At 30.6% G+C, this 17,715-nt stretch overlaps 1 protein-coding gene across 1 annotated transcript; it reads left to right on the forward strand.

Moving 5' to 3' along the window:
• Nucleotides 1-3,580: 3,580 nt before the first annotated feature.
• On the forward strand, nucleotides 3,581-5,339 carry LOC149890433 (uncharacterized). The gene is made up of 5 exons (XM_090086053.1): nucleotides 3,581-3,675; nucleotides 4,407-4,526; nucleotides 4,689-4,791; nucleotides 5,048-5,107; nucleotides 5,208-5,339. The coding sequence occupies exons 2-5, from the start codon at nucleotides 4,443-4,445 to the stop codon at nucleotides 5,282-5,284; spliced, it is 324 nt and encodes a 107-aa protein (XP_089942179.1). The 5' UTR covers nucleotides 3,581-3,675; nucleotides 4,407-4,442; the 3' UTR covers nucleotides 5,285-5,339.
• The last annotated feature ends 12,376 nt before the right edge of the window (nucleotides 5,340-17,715 follow it).

Consider the following 17,715-nt stretch of genomic DNA (forward strand, 5'->3'; position numbering starts at 1 on the left):
CACACGTTTTAAGAAGTCTTAAGACAACTTTGAGACGTTTTAGTTATGACGACTTACAGTGTTTCATTTTAGCCCAGTTTAAGACATATCAAGACGTCTTAAATTCGTATTTAAGACGAATTGTTACTGGGTGGGTACATACATACATACATACATACATACATACATACATACATACATACATACATACATACATACATACATACATACATACATACATACATACATACATACATACATACATACATACATACATACATACATACATACATACATACATACATACATACATACATACATACATACATTAAATTGCTAAAATATTTTTTGATGATGTTTGTCCATAAAGAAAGTTCTTTGTCAAAGTAAAATTCGTGTCCAAGTCCCTACGAAACGAAATAACTGTTTTGTTTTCAGTCAACAAGATATTATTGTCATAATTAAGAAGTTAGAAGTTCAGCTTCGTTCTTCATTTTGGAAGATTTTTGTTGTGGAAAAAAACCATTTGAAGTTGTATAAACGAAGTAAAAATTGGTAGCATAATTGTTTTTCATCCCAAATCTTGGTGAAATCCTAATTGGTATTTCTATTTCCCTGGCTGATGAAGGTTGAAGATTCTCAAAACGGACCAGTGGAATTAAAATTAATAATGGTTGCTGAAATGACTAACAGGTCGATATTTGAGAGGTACAGGTAATTTTTTTGTCGAGAAACTTAAAATTAAGAAATTTTTGTTGTTGTTTTGAATGATATTCTTTCTGCCCTGTGTTTCTGAAATAGAATGCTACTAAAATATATGGCATCTGAAATAGAATGCTACTAAAATTTATGGCATTTGTAGGTCAAAATGTTGGTCAAAATGTTGGTCAAAATGTTGGTCAAAATGTTGGTCAAAATGTACTTTTCTGTATTAAAAAATATAATTTTCTTATTAAAAAATGAACTGAAGTTAAGGATTCTAGAAACTAAAATCGTTTCATTACTAATCAAGAATAGAAGAATGGAAATAAAACGCCCTTATCAGCTGTGTATCGTTACGGACAAAGAACAATTGATTAAAGGAATATAGTAGTGAGACAAAATGATTATATGTTTCATTGTTTGTGCTTTTAAAATATACATCTATGCTTATTGTTTCTGCAAACTCAACCAGAATGAATTGTAGGTGTTTTGCGTATTTAAATGTCTTCTTCTTGCCCGGTCCTTAAATTTGCATCCATAGTATTTTTACATAAAGAAGTTTGGTATGTGGCAGTTCTATGCATTATTGGAAGACCGTCATATGTAAACTTCTAATTTAATCATGTTGCGAGTTGAACTAAATATTAAATTATCTCTGTTTTGTGCGTGGCGTCAATAATAAAAAGATCTCTTCATATTAATTCGTTAAGAAGCTTTTCTGTAATTTAAACCTTATAATTTATACATTTTTGCGTACAATTGGTTTGTTATTGCTTTAAATAAAACTTATAAACAAAATGAGTTCGGATGAGTTCCAACAGTAGTTTATCTGCGAAAGAGATGGTCATATCTGAGTCATCCATTAGTGACTATTAACGTATTTTGCTTCTTTTTACATAAACTACAGACCAACTTCATTCATCAAATGCATGAAGTTGATTTCTAATGTATGTAAAAAGGAGCAAAATATGCTATACATTACCGAAACCTTAAGCTTTATCATGCGGTTGGTATGAGTGTCACAAAAGCGATGGAGAACTTGCACCATAGCATTTAGGTTGACTTGGATTGTGGTTGAAAATAGAGAGGATGTGTCGATTTACCTTAGAGCTAATTTACTTGTCGCATAAAGTATTTATTAGAGACCTGGTAACAATATCAGCAAAAAAATGAAACTCAAGCTGAACACCCAATATAAGTTGGCAAGGGTGTCTTCGATCTATCTAAAAAATTGATGAATGACTACTGGTATAATTGATGAATGACCACTGGATGAATGACCACTGGTGTAACGATCTAAAGTTAGATATGGTGACAAGGCTGGTTTGCTATGTTGCTCCAGATTGAGACTGAAGATACCCACAAATACATGTAGGAACACTCGGAAGATGTTGGTATCCGCAAATTCCCAAGTTTATTTTCCAGATGAATGTAAAGGTTGTTTTATAGCAGAGTTTGTTGTAGAAAATCTCAATAACTGCTAGCAGGTTATTATACCTCTGTTGAATTTGTAGAACGATATATCACAAAAGCAAAGAACAAGTTCTTCAACCTTTTTTGTTTTGAAACGCTCAGGAGCCAATTGATAATCGCTCTGTGAGTCATGCAGCTCTTTTAGATATTCCGAGTTTACTTTTCAAATTAAAATTTTTGCAAATTTTTCAGAAGCCAAAGATATTCCACCTCTAATTCCTATCTCAATTAACTGTATCAAGATCGCAACACCCTTAGAAACATTTTTCATCCTTTTTTTTTTCATATTGACTATGCTTTTTAGAAAGCGGAAATCAAAAATAACGCAACGGCTATTTTTTGTATCGAGGCTAAAATCAGTTAGTCGAAAGACCCATATCTGGGCATTGGGGTCATCCATAATTTACGACACGTGCTAAGGAGGATGAGGCATTCATGTTTTTATTTTCCTCTTTTCTAAGCATTCAAACAAAAGCAATCATAAAGTTAAAAGACTTCGAGCAAATCTACAAAAAATGCCTCTAACAGGTTTACTCTTTTTCGTGGCTTAAGATGATGAGGCAAAATTTTGATGTTTCAAGATTAAAATACTATTAGCTGCAACCACACTCTTGATTTTCAGGTGAAAAAAAAATTTTTTTATTTCTCTGAAAATCAAGAGTATGACGCACTAACAGTATTTTAATGATGTCATTGACGTTATCTCCAACAAAATCAACCAAATCACTCCGGATTTTTTTTTTTTTTTTTACAAAGTTAAGAATACCGTAAAAATTTGCAAGTATTAAAAATCGGTTAAAGCCATCTGGCATGACGTCAAACTTTGCCAATAGTAAGATGTCACTAAAACGCGCAACAATTAAATTGAAGATTTATTGTTTCAGCTTGCAGCGAAACTAAACGCACAGAGTCCATTTTTTTTAATCAACTTCAGAAAATTAAATCTTATAGAACGATAAAGAAGTAAATTTAACTTTCATCCAAATTACTTGTTAAAAACAAAAAAAGTTTAATGAAAATTTTAGTAAATATTAGTACCGCGGTAATTGGTCACACCGCGGTATTATAAAAACCCGATGAATTACGAAAAAACAAATTTACTGGTGTGCAACAAAGCGTGAGGAACATTTTGGATGATTTAATGTCTGGGAGGGATCATAAACACAATGTGATTTTTCAGCCAATACAAACTTTGAAACAATTTTCTATACCTATTTAGTTTCTCTTTACTAGATTGCAAATTACACGGAAAAAAAAAAAAGATCAGTTGCACAGAATTTCCCCTTTCTTTCCACTCTCCCCTTTGACTGCCAGATTAAAATATACATTGTGTTGACGTCTTAAATTGGGTGGTAATATCCATTGTTAAAGGATAATTTTTTGTTAACCTCAAAAGCCTTCTTTTTTTTAACAATTATAATTCTTTCGGATCCAGGCTCCAAAAGTTTCACATAAATAAGCTTTTGCAACGTTAAATTAGAGGTGTGATAAAGAATCAGATAAAAAGAATCAAAGTGTTAGGTAAAACTTTTTGTATTTTTTTTTTGCAATTTTTTTTTGCTCAAAATTAAGCATCGGCCGGTTTGATTTTCCGTTCATTTATTTCAAATATCAGACATGAAATAAATCGAATTTTAAAATGATTTTTTTATTTAGACCTACAAAGTTGTAAGACTCCAGAAAAATTTTTCGATATCTTATTTTGTTTTAACCCACCAAGACGCATGCGCAGAATTGCAATTCGATTAAAACCGTTATACTAATTTTCCAAATGTAACAAACTTGTGTATAAAAAAGTTTTTTTTGCACAAAAAAAAAATGCTGTTTTAAATGCACACAAAGTGGTATTTTAACAAACTTTAGAAAATTCAATTTATTTTAAAAGACCGATATAAAAATTTGTCTTATTATTATTTGTTTAAACGAAAAAACTGAACGCCGAAGCTTGATTAAAATGTTTTAAAAGGAAAAAAAAATGAAAAAAAAAAAAAAAAAAATTAAATTTCTTCTTGTCGTTAAAATTCGCAGAATAAGGAAAAAACGCTTACGGTTTTTCCTTTACATTTTATGATTGTATTAGTAACTAAATTTAGAATCCTTAGCAATTTATCCTACTCATGTTGTATCATTACTGCTCCGAAAACTGGCTGTTGCCAAGGGTTTCTAATTAAAAATGTCAACTTTTGATGGTATTTTAGGATCAAAACTTGAATTAAAAATGAAATTAAAGTCTTAGTTTTTTTTTTTTTTAGCCATCCTTTGAACTGCCAATATCTTGATCAATCAATATGAAGATTCAAGTAGCTTTTTTGACTGCTTTTTTGACTGCTTTGCTTTCAAGTGTTATTGCTGTCCCAACCTATGAGTTTGTTGTAAGTTATCAAGCATATTCAGAGACAAAAAATAGGATTTGAGAACTTAGGAACATCAATTTAACTATTGGTGTATTAATATATTGCGCTGTTGATGCGTGCAGGTTTTTTTTTTGTTGTTATTTTTCGATTATATGTATTTTAATTAAATCAAATATTTAGTGCCCTTCTGGAACTGAGTTAAAAGGACGAAAGGATTGGACTGACCAGCAGCCAGTTGGAACTGCATTTGCTGGTTTTACTTGCTGCCCGGTCGGATATCCAAGTGAGGATGATTATGATTAATAATGAGATTTGTAGTGCAAATCTCGCACTAAAATTGATAAGCTTTTGTCGATGAAGACATATTTTTTTGTCTGCATTACTTGCAACATACTAATTATAATTTTTATAATTATAATTTATATAATTATAATTTTTATTAATGCATGCAATACGTTTTTTGATTTCTATTTGCACACACCCAGGCATAAAATGATCACTTTTGCTCACACGATGTTTTTCCCGTTTTCTATTTGCAGGTTTGCATTATGTCAACGAAAACTATTTTTGTTGCGAAGCTGGTTCCGGTGCAAGTTGCAGTGAGAAGTTTATTTTTAAAATTAAGATTTTTGAGTGACGATTTTTTGATTCAAATTATAAAATGCCTCTTTCGTTGCAACTGCAATCTTTTTTTTTTAGTGAGTAATTCGTGCAGATGCCACAAAGGAAAATTGAAGGGTGGAGTTATACCAAATATAAAGAAAACTAGCAGCTGAATGAAATTTCGCAAGCTTGTAACATTAAACTCGAATAAATCATTAAAAATTTAAATTTTTTTTTTTTTTTTTTTTTTTGTTTTTCATTCACCAATTTCAAGTTAATTTAACCAAATTTCTTAAAAATACGTTTAAAAATTCGTTATGTCAGAGTCATATTTAGTAAATTTAAAAAATTTATTTCATTTTTTATTTTGTAAGTTAAATCACGAATTTGAGTTTTTAATTGAATTATGCCATTAAAACATTTACGTAAGTTACCTAAGTTGTATAGAAATGAGAGTGGTCGCCCATAACCACGATGCCGACCGTAAAGCCAAAAATGGCGAAAATTATGCTTAAATTTATGGTTTCCATAATTAGACCATAAAGTCCAATTATTAAATCACCAAAAAAAATTTGGCTATCAACCATTTTAAGCAAACCTATTAAAGAAAGCTAATTAGAAATCTTGTATGTGAACTATGGGTGCGTAGCACACAAATAGTAGTCGAAAAAATAAAAGTAAAATTTTCAACTCAACAACCCTGCTATCTCGTTTATGAACGTCACAATGGAATTCCATTCTGTTATCTCGTGCAAACATCTATCAAAAAGAAACTTCAATGCAGATGTCTATCGTACGCTCCACAATTTTTTAAAAATTCAATTTTTTCACTAAAATTTGTACAATTGTACATAACTCTTCACCTTTATCAACCCAAATTTTAGTTGGTTTTTGTTGATTAAATAACTTTTTAAATCCTTTTTGCAGCTGTCTTACCTGTTTTATCTTTTAGCGGAATTAATCATCCGTATTTTAATTTTAAAGAAAATATCAAAAACTACTTACGAGTATTTTTACGCCTCTATTGAATTTGGAGTACACCAGCATGTCTAATTAGATCAGCAGCCTTTTTTTCGTCAATACCATCAACAACGACTTTTCTTCTGACAAGTTTTCTCCTCACTTGTTTATGTAATCCATCTGCGAATTGTGTTGTGTGTAAATGGTTCATGTTCTTTTTAGTTCTTTTTAACCACGTGGCAACGATGGCACGCCAAACCCATTCCAAATTTCATCTTTGTTCCAATAATATTTTCAGCAATTTATTTATCTAACTTTTCTCTTAGTGTTTGGTGAACGATGCATCTATTTCTTCTAACATTTTTTTTTTTACACACTTTATTTTGAGTTTATACATTTTTATTTAATAGATGCATCATGATGATATGCAGCATTATTTTCCTTCATTATTACAAAGAAATCATTTTTAGTTTTACCAAGATTCTTTGAAAAAAAGACTATCATATCCCCTTAGATAGTGAAAAACGATGAAATTTAGAGGTTTGCAATGAAATTTAGAGGTTTAATCACACATTAAAGCAATTTACATGCCATTGTTCTTATATATTTTCCAGTATAGTGACACAAATATGGTTTATTTTCATTAGGCTCAACCATTTGGTTATGAAACATGCTGCACTTTGATTCAGTTTCAAATCTCTTTTTTTTTCTTCGCCATTGAAGAAAAAAAAGATTTGAATAAGCAAAATGTCTGTCATATTTTTGACAATCAGACTTTTTGACTTATTCTAAGTGGGTATACAATTGTTTGTTATCCAAATACGCTGATTGATATATCTAAATAATGTTTTTCAAACTTGTTTATAGTGGCATGTATGAGGTACTTTTGATAGTTCGTATTTAACAGTGCAAATTTTAAGAGATGTTTTATTGATCAACCACTACATTTCTAATGAAATTTGAAAATCTTTTATAAAACGATCAGTTATACTATCATAAGTTATCAGAGCTTCTCAATTCAATTCTATTTTTTAGAATGAAAGTCAACATCTTGTTCAATGATATCTCTAATTACAATACTAATGCTTTCCATTATACATTTTAGAACTAGCTCTCCTTGGTTATTGTGTTGTCAGCCAAACAATTTTTTACTTTAGCTCATATAGGATTTGAAAAAAGATTTAGGATCATATTTTTTACCATTAATTAATTATATTACATCAGCATCAATAGCAATAGCATTTACAAACTTTTTCAAAGCAAACTGTAATTTTCGGATTAGAAAATTTCTTGAAAGCTTCATGATACAACTTAATTTTTATAATTAGCCCTAAGATTGGGAGTTGTGAAAATATTTTTGGACAGATGTTCAGAGTAAATTAAAGACTCATGTAAATGAAGAAATTAAATACTTACGTATATGAAAAATTTTTTAAGCCTAAATGGTGCATATGCACCAGATCGTTATACAGCCCATCTTCACATATTACCTCATACAGCTAAGTCATAAATATTTTCCCTAAAAACCTTTATTTTGTAATATACCAGGTTCAACAAATTTTTATATTAAATATTATGATACTATTAGTAATACTAATAATAAGATTGTAATAAAATTGACATTGGATTAAGTTACTGCTCGGCGTATTTCTAGTCTGATATTCCAACTCCTTGCCTTGAGTCAACAATCGTTCTTATTCAAGCCTAGTTTTTAAGTTTCTCGCCCGGTGTCCTCCTATTCATTTTAAAGTTGTCATTTCTGTTTGAATAGGTTCCTGCTCTGTGTAATTCTAGCCTAAATCTGCAATTTGTAACCTAGTGTCAATATTCGTTTCAAAGTTGACATTTTCAACTGGATCAAGACTTTGCTCAATGTAATTCCAGTAAAATTCTCGTACTTCTTGCCTGTGTCAGCATCTGCTCAATTTGTTAATAAAGATGGGATGTTTTATGGCTTTATTGTTATTCAAGTATTCTAATCGAATTCATATCAGTCTAAATTTCAACAATTACTTTAACTTGTTAATATCAATTTAGTGTAAGTGTATGGATCGTTTTTCAATATTCCTAATGATTTCATATGCAGCTTTTTTTTATTTTGTTTGATTTGTTCACATTCCGAGCACATTCTCACTTTTATTATCCCCGCCTTAATATGCTGGCGTTATAACAATGCTAATGACCGATAGAAAGTTTATTACAACTTTCTTTGACCCTGCTGGAAAAGGGGATCCTGTATCTCAGGATTTGCTTTGAATTTTCTGACACCCAGAAGTATACATTCTTATAGTTCCTGGATTTCGGATAATATCACAAATCATTCCGGCGTTTAGCTAAAAAAGTCAGGTTTTCTGCTATTTAGGAATGATAAATGCACAATTAGCTACAGCCTTCATAGAATTTATATTACGAGCACATTATATGTTTAACATTGGGATGGATATAGATCCTAGAGCATAATTCCAAAACATCTTTTGGGATTAGCAAGAATGCCTAGAAGATTTTCAGATTTCCCTGATTCTCTGACTACCTGAAATCTTACGGGCTCTTTAGGGTCAACAATTTTATTAAACTGGTGTAACTTGATTCACATTTGTCATTTTCTATGTCTTTTACAGAGAAGAAAAATTCCTTGATTGAAACAATATTAATACAGAAAAGATTAATAGTTCGGAAAGAATTCTAATGAAGCCCCCTTTGCAAGAATACATACTTTCAAAGAACTACCTGTTGTTAAGACACCCTCCCGAAGACAGGTGGTATTTTCTAAAACATGTCATTTTTATTAAAAAAAGGTTGATTATTTTCAGCAGTGTGTTTTGGATTATTGTCCTGTTGAAACACAAAGGTGTTGCCAAATCTAAGTTGATTTGGCGAAGATTTGAAATTTTGGTCCAATATAACGGCACAAATGGTTTCATCAATAGGTTCTGATTTACCAATACCCTGCCATGCCATACATCCCTAGACCATACATCACATTTTCTCTACCATATTTAACCGTTTCTTTCGTGTAGCTCAAATGAAAAGATTCTTTCCTCTTTCACCAAACATGTGCTCTAATCAATTTTATGTAATATATTAAGCCTAGTTTTATCAGGCCAAAAGGAGTTTTTCTAAAAAGAAAATGGGGGATCAAATGTTACGTTTTTGCAAAGTTCACTCGTTTCTTCTTTGAGCTTTTGTTAAAAACGGTTTCTTACGAGTTTTATCAGATAAAAACTATTTCTAACTTATATTGATAAAAATGTGGTTGCTGTAATATTTTCCAGATTATTTGCAATTTTAATTGCACTTTCAAAAGATTCCAGTAGTCTTGCCCTGAGTTTACCATTGATGACGTGTTAGCTTCACATGAATATTCGGAATATTGTAGAAGGCTGATTCTCAATATCCAAACAAAACGAGAAAAAAAAAAAAAGCAAAAGACAATCATGTTGATAATCGACTCGTTAATTTTTGATCTCCAAGTTGCATTTTTATTTACATTACTTTCATTTATTGTGGAAAGGGTCTTGATTGGAAAAAGTTTCCAAGAAACTTGGGTTTAACTTGTAGTGAGTACTTGCTATCATTAATAGACTAGTATTCTTTACTTAACTCTTAAACTTCGTCTCAACAACAGCTTTTAAATAATAGCGTGAAAATTGCTACAAGAAATCCTAATTTATCTTAAAGTCTCACTTTTTATTACAAATAGTATTGTATGTAATTTACTTGTAGATCAGCAAATTTATAAATCTAAATCTGAAAAATATTAAAATAATTAGTAATTGTTATTATTCTCTTTTAATTACTAGATTACTCGATTATTAGATTAGATCTGTAAATTAGATTTTATTAAATTTGCATGGAATTAAATGTGATAGCAATTGGGAAGTTTGTAGACTTGCTGCTGCATGTAAATCAACAGTAAAGGGATATTTACATTAAGAAGTGCTGTACCAGGGTATGCGGCATATGAAGATAACAACCAAGATATACAAGAGAGGAAAATAACACTTAAAAAGAGCAAAAAATGTTCCTATAAAGTCAAAACCGATGAAATTTTTGGGCAGTTCATTTTTACATACAGAAGCTTTAGTTTCTGCAAATTTTTTATCAGAATATAGTTTAATTATGTCAGCTCTGTGTGAGTGCCTTCTGCACCATCTAAAGAACAATAGAAAGCTTCTTTCTTTGTCTGTCATGTTGGAAAAGGAACAGAAGGATCAAATGAAGTATGCTTATATGAACCTACCTCAAAAAAATATCCCTTCCATCATGTTTTTTTCCATAGATTTTAGGCACAAAAAAAAATCATACTTTAGTTTGATTGATGTGAATCTTGTCATGGTTAGGAGGGGGACTAAAGAACTTATAAACATTATCTTTAAGAAAAAATCGATCAGCATAAAACGTATTTAATCGAAGAAAAGTTAGAGACAGGTTAAACACCAGATGAACACACGTGTACAACTTCATGAAAAACAAATCAGTCGCAACATTAAAGTTTTAAACTGTTTTCGCAATGATGACCGAAAATAATGACCAGAAATTCAATTGTAACTTCACTGATAAATTGATAATAGTTCAATTAGTAACATACCCGACAGCTCTGTAATTACTTTATATGATTTTTTACAAACAAGTTGAGGCCAGAGACAAACGTTAATAGATAGATAACTAGTAAAGCCTCTTTAGATAATCATGACTACGAGGTCAAAACAAAAGCACTTAACAAACTTGAAGATAAAATCCATTGTCTATGCAAGGACAACACCTGATTTAAGAAACATCTGTAGACACATACAAAAAGATCAGTTAAGAAAAACCAGAGGATGGATTGAAAAATTTTATGGAAGATTGATAGAAGATTTTATGGGAGCATTGATAGGAGAGTTTGGGAGATTTTTAAAAGAGAATTTAAAAGAAAAGGTAAAGAAAAAAAACTAAAGGGATATTTTCAAAGAGAAGAAAAAGAAAAAGAAATTTTCAAAGGTTTTAAAGTAAGAATAGTTCTAATATAGATAGACACTTTGGCCATGAATCCAAACGTGATAAGAGAATATTTTAAAGTGAATTTTGATTGCATATTATCAGTATTTGAAAATATTAAAAGAATATACTTGAGTTAAATATTTGAGACTATTTATTAAGTGAGACGAGAAAGACTATTAGTAAATATCATTTCATTTACACTTCGGTTAGTAGTTCCATTAGGATTTCTTTGTTAAGCTTTACATATCGCGAGGTTAGAATTATTTTGTTTTATCTTCCATTTTAAACGTTGGAAGAAAGTGAATTATTAATTTTAGTAAATAATGATTACTTTTATAATAGATTTTAATTTTTTAAATTTTTAAAAAATTTTGCTTAAACATAGATTATTTTAAGCATAAGTTATAATTTCTTTAAAAATTAAAGCTAAAATTTTAAATAAATTTTACTTTTAAAAAAAAAATCTAAAACTTTCTCCCAACGTTTAAACTTGAAGATAGAACAAAATAATTCCAACCTCGCGATATGTCTAAAGTGTTTAAAGTCGAGGAATACATCGTTACACAAACTATGCACTAACCAAACCCTACCCGAATCACACACAGTCACACACACCCACACAACACTGAGGGCAACCCAATAACCCAATCATAAAACCCGAAGACTAAGCACACCTCCGCACTAAACAAATCACCGCCCTTACATTATCTCCACCCTCACACCATCTTCCCGCTCACAATCACCGTCCTTACTGTATCAAATAATAAAATTTCAGAGAATTCGTCAATACTTTCCTATTCCAGTTTATTTATTGTTGTCTCGCAAAGGAGACTTTGCTGTTTTTAAAAGGATTTAAAAAAACAGATCGAGTTTACACTATTGAATAATATGCTAAACAAATAACAAGTTCCACGAAAGTTCAAAGGTTTGAACTGTTTATGGTTGACACTAATGAGATTAAAGTTTATAAGTAACTAGGGCAAAGCAAGAAAATGATAAAATCAACAGCTTTTTATCGTTTATTTCGTATTATGACTCTAGAATGGTAGCTGATGTCAAAAAAAAAAAAATTGTTTAATTTTTTTTTTATCACGGATTAAAGTAAATCTTGGTTTACCATTTTGAAATAATAAATAATAAGCAATCTCAGCGGGAGATGTAGCCATCGCTATATAATTCAGACTAATAATTTAAAAGCTTTGTCACCAAGAGGTGCAGGTAATAAGAAAACAGTTTCTTTTGATTTCTCAACAATTTGTGGACAGTGGCTTATAGGCTTTCTGAAATAACTGTTTCATTCTTCATAACTCCAAAGTGTTTAGCTCATTCGCAAGCAGTCTGCTTAAAGTGAATTAGGTTTTACGTAATAAAAGTTTAAACAATCATCTTGATCTATTTATAAATAGAGATAATCAATTTTGAGCCTTCGTTCTTCTTGCGAAAAAAATCTGCGGAGCCTACTAAGAAGAAATAGTTAAAGAAGTGCGATTCAGCCTTTTTGCCTTCTTTATTCTTTCTACATCGGCGTTCTGCATACTTGGGTTTTTTCGTCATCCCTCACTCAGCTATAGTGCCAGTCCCCCACTCGATATAAAAAAATTTTGAGTTTATTTCTTAATAATCTAAATTTCCTCGATTTGAATTTTGCAGCTACTGCGAGGCCTGAGAACGAGCCTTTTTTGGACTTGCTGATAGGTGCACACTTTTAAAAAACGTTAAACGTTCCTTAATGTTAATGTTGATAAGCGTCTGAGATACTAAGCCTTCGAAACAACGTAAGATATCAAATAAATTTCGAAATACATAGGGATTATTAAGGCACGAAAAAGGCACATCTCCTTAAAATATTTATTTTCTATTTCTGGATTAAATAAAAAAAACAGAAACAAACATAGTCTCTTTTTACTTTTACATTAAAATGAATTTAAATGATTGAAACTGAGACATCAAATAGCACTTTTTAAATCTAAAAAAACATCTAACTGGGACAAATTGCGACATCCAAGCTTTTAAAAGCTGCTGCGTGGTTTGCAAACAAGTAAATGAAAGCTTAGACCGTTTTGAATGACATCAAGTGTAACCGAGCTAATATTATTTATTATTCTTTCTAGTTAAAAAAAGCTGAACTTTAAGAAAAAACACATTTCAAGATTCAAAAGGGAAACAATACTTTCGAGAATGAAAGTTCTTTTTGCACTTTTCTTGATTTTTTTCTTTGAAGGCATTTACACAAAATCCATCAAGAAAGATTTGTTGAGTGATTTGACAGATGATTTATCGGAAGAGATCTTAGATGATTTAGAGGATGAGATCGAGGAAGATGCTCATGTTAAATTATCTGACAGTCGATGGAGATTTCGCGTTCCTTCAAAAGCTAGATTGATTTGGAGAATGATAAAACCCGGATGTCTTGGTTGTGCTGGAATTTGTGAAGAAAAAGTTCCTGGTAGATGTGCCTGTCGACCAAAGCGAAACTGCAGATTTGGTTAATAGCAATAGAATTGATGCCTTTAACTAACTTTATAATTATCTTTTATTTTTTGCGTTGCTGAAATATTTTTACTTTGTATTACAGAGTTCAAAATTATTAAAAAAATTTTCTTCAATTTCCTACAAAACAGTCCACCCCTGAGTTACAAAAGGTTAGAAAAAAGTGATCATCTAAACTGCAACTGGTGAAGTGGGAGGGAATCAAACTATATCTAAAGTAAAATGCATATTTGCACCTCAGTGCTTGTAGAAAGTGAACCTTAGGCGTCACTGAGATTTAAAGTCTTTTGTATGAACCTTCAAAAACTTGAACATTTTTTGCATAAGATAAAACTTTGTTTATTTTTCCTTCAAATAAAATGGCATTTTAAAAACTGGAGATCTCAAGTCTGCTTAGATCTGATTATCACTTTATCACTTAGATTAAAACTAGTTTAAGCCTAAGTAGTAATTAGGACCTTAAGTGTTAATCAGGGCGATAAGTGATAACCAGGGCAATAAAAGATAATCAGGACGATAAATGATAATCAGGACGATAAATGATAATCAGAACGATAAGGATTTTAATTTTCTTTTTTGGAATTCCACCATCAACTGCTAAAATCTGGACTTTGGTCATAAATGACTTTAACAAGAAGAAAAAAAAGAACGTTAAATATCAAAAATATCAAATAAATATACATAAATATCAAATAAATATACGTAAATATCAAATAAATATATATAAGTAATAAAAAGTTTAAAAAGAGTTTAATTAAAGCAAACGATTTTTTTCTCATTTCAGTTTGAAGAAAAAACAAAAGTTACTTATAAACAACGTTGAGAATTGAAAATGGACTTTTTTTTGTTTTTAGTTGCATACTCGATATCTTATTTGTCTGTTTCACACCCAACTGTCAGTTTTGAAGTTCATTTTCTGACCAAATCAAGTTTTACTTAAATATGATTCATCTCTTTTTACCAACGCCTTGAGTTAAAGGAAAAACAATAAAACATCGTTAATACATTTTCAATAAAAGTTTGCACTTAAATTTTAAGAAGAAGTTGGAATTGTTTGTATCATAGATGTGCAGTCTTTAGTTTTGATACCTTAATACAAGTATGATAAAATACAAAAGAAGCATTAGAAAAGCAGTTTAACAATACCAGATGACTTTGAACTTAAGTTGATAGGAAAGTATTCGGATCTGTACACTAAGTACAGATCCTAATATTTTTTATTTAGGTTCCCCCCTCATGAGTCAATGAATTGTTTTTAGCTCCAATCTGCAAAGTAAAATATTAACAAAATTTGACTGCTTCATTCCATCCAGATGTAAAGACTTTAAAATTTTAGAATTACTAAATGTAAAAGATATTTTAAATAAGTAGATAATTTCTCGAGGCTTTTGCGAGCTCTGCACGCGGTGCTCAAATGAGGAACTTTTTTTAACAGAGTTGTATTAGGAGTAATGATGATTACTCATAAATATTTTCAAGTAATAAAAAGTAAAATTTGGTAAAATTTCACAAATCTTAAAATCAACTTTTCTTTTTAAAATTATTTCTTGGAAAAGAATTGCTACTTCTTAATAGCAACAATACCCCCTCAGTAACCTTGGAGGGATTTGTAAATCTTTGGTAGTTTATCACTTATACTCAGTCAAGACTAAAAATAATTTCAAGAGTTAGACTTTAATATAGCGCCAAAATAAATAAGATATTCGTAGGAAAACCAAAAAAATCACGAAGATCTTCATGAATAAAAGTGTTTTGTCTTGTCTGGCCGCTATAAATTTCAATTGGCAAAGAAATTTGTTTTTCGTGAAAAAAATTCGCCGCGTGGAAAACCTCTTTTGTAACATTGTGGCTTCCGCGTGGTTTGTAACTTATGGTTTTAGCACTCTGTTACTTAACACATAATGTAATCAAAAAATGATGTTCGTAATTTTTTTAGCAAACTTTTATTTCATAATAGTTGAGTTTAGCTACTTCATCATTAAAATCAATTATTTCGAAATCAATGTTTATTAACAAACAATCATTAAGATGGCCGAAGATATCAGTTCTCAAAGTAAGATGGCCGAATATTTCACAGCAAAACTGAAGATAGTACAAAATAGCAACATTTATTCATCTGTTGTGAGAAAAAAGCCTTATCTAACATTTTCATGCACAAATTCTAATCAAATTTTTTGAAAAGAAAAACCAGTGAAAAGGAAAACAAGCAAGATCAAATATTTCTTCTACAGGAAGACTAAAAATGGAGCGTTACACGAGAGAACAACGCGTTTTCAATATTTAACACTATTTCAAAAATAATTAAAGTTTGGCGGCCACAGTTACGAAGTAAAATTAATATTCCGATCACATTTTGTACGAAAAAAAATTTCCTACAAAATAGGATCGGAATATTGATTTTACTTCGTCGACTGAGAGGATTTGTGATGCAAAACACACTGGTTGTTCAAAAACAAGCCGCTCAAATGTCAATATCAAAGCTGTGCGTTTGAGTGGTGAAAGTCCAGGAACATCAATTCAGCGTCATGTACAAGAATTGGAAATTTCAAGAAGCTCTTACAGCGTATACTCATTAAAGATCTACGTCTATACGCTTACATAGTTCAATTGACACAAGAACTGAATCCTAATAACCATGACTGATGACCAGCGAAGAAAGTTCGTGGATTACTGAACATCAACAAGTGAATACCGATTTTTCGAGCAAAATCAACTTAAGCGATGAAGCATATTTTCACCTTGATGGCTTTGTTAATTTTCAAAATTGCCGCATTTGGGGTTCTCACCCACATGTGAATGTGACTGAAAAAAATAAAATCCATCCACAACGTGTCACTGTTTGGTGCGGATTTCGGGCTGGAAGCAACATTGGGCAATGCTTCTTTGAAAATGAGGTCGAGTAGTGACTATTACTGTTGCTCGATATCGCGGCATGATCGCAGAGTTCTTTCTACCTCTCTATCTCTCTTTCTATTGGATGACATGTGGTTTCAATAAGACAGTGCCACATGCCATATGCGTATGAGCCAGCAAAGTATTGGAGAACATTTCCCCAATGTGCTGTTCCATAAAAAACCCTATCTTATGTTTTTTATGATTCAATGAAAAGATTACAATCGAAAGAAAAAAAAATTTTATATTCAATTCAAACCTTGCGACACTCCGTATTAATGCTTACTTAGAGAAAAACACCTCTTGACAAGGATATTAACTATAAGATTGTAATTGATTACGTGAAGGTTAAAAAAATTGTAAGCAGTGTTCGGCTTAGAAGTGCATTTATGTCAGAAGTCTTCATTATGCAATGAAGACTTCTGACATAAATGACACAAAAAAAAAAAACATTTTCTGACATGTTTTTCTTTTTTGTATCATTTATTTGATATATTATCCACAAGTATGGGGGCTATTGAAAACCAACTCTCAAGATAACAGAGGGAAAAAATTGATAAACCGACGTCAATTTGCTTTTTTATGTCACCTGTAGAGGTTTCAAAATGGAAGTTTTAAGATGTTTATCAATACCTTTTTTCAAAAAATCATAAAAAAGCAACTATAATAAAAGCATACTTCTTTTTATTTTTTCTTTGGTTAACAGAAAGTATATTTCTCTACTAAAACCACTAACAAGTTTATTAGCTTGTCCATTTTTTTATTAATTTAATTTACTTACGTGCATATGAAAAACATAGAAGAAAACTTTGTAAAAAAAACACAATATTTTAAAATGATTTTTGTTCTATTTACTTCTCGAACCCACTGTTAGTTTAATCATTTTTCAAAAAAACGTTGCATAAAATTGTTAAAAATGACCAGTTTTTTTAAAAATGACTAGTTAAAAGTTTTTTTAAAAATGACGTTAAAAGTTACGTTAAAGATTTTTTGAGGCTGAAAGTTAAAACGCATAGATAATGATCAAAAAGCAGTAAACTTAGCAACAAAGTGGGATATAATAGGCATGAAGGATGGTCAGAGGACATAATAGGTATGAAGGATGGTCACAGGATCAACAATAAAGAAGCATTATTAATTCCTAAAAATTGCATCAAAAGTATCTGAAAAAATTGCAAAAGTATCTAAAAAATTTTAAATGACACTTGGCGTCATCCAAGATCTGGAAGATCTGGAAGATATGAAAGATCTGGAAGATCTGGAAGATATGGAAGATATGGAA

The sequence above is a fragment of the Hydra viridissima genome, unplaced genomic scaffold (genome assembly GCF_058129835.1).
Source record: "Hydra viridissima isolate aposymbiotic clone 2 unplaced genomic scaffold, HvirCarnegie_v1 scaffold_4, whole genome shotgun sequence".
Lineage (NCBI taxonomy): Eukaryota > Metazoa > Cnidaria > Hydrozoa > Anthoathecata > Hydridae > Hydra > Hydra viridissima.

Coding starts and splice junctions, on each gene's coding strand:
- LOC149890433 (XM_090086053.1), top strand. CDS start 4,443: ATGAAGATTCAAGTAGCTTTTTTGACTGCTTTTTTGACTGCTTTGCTT. Junction 4,527..4,688: donor TCCCAACCTATGAGTTTGTT/GTAAGTTATCAA, acceptor TCAAATATTTAG/TGCCCTTCTGGAACTGAGTT. Junction 4,792..5,047: donor CTGCCCGGTCGGATATCCAA/GTGAGGATGATT, acceptor TTCTATTTGCAG/GTTTGCATTATGTCAACGAA.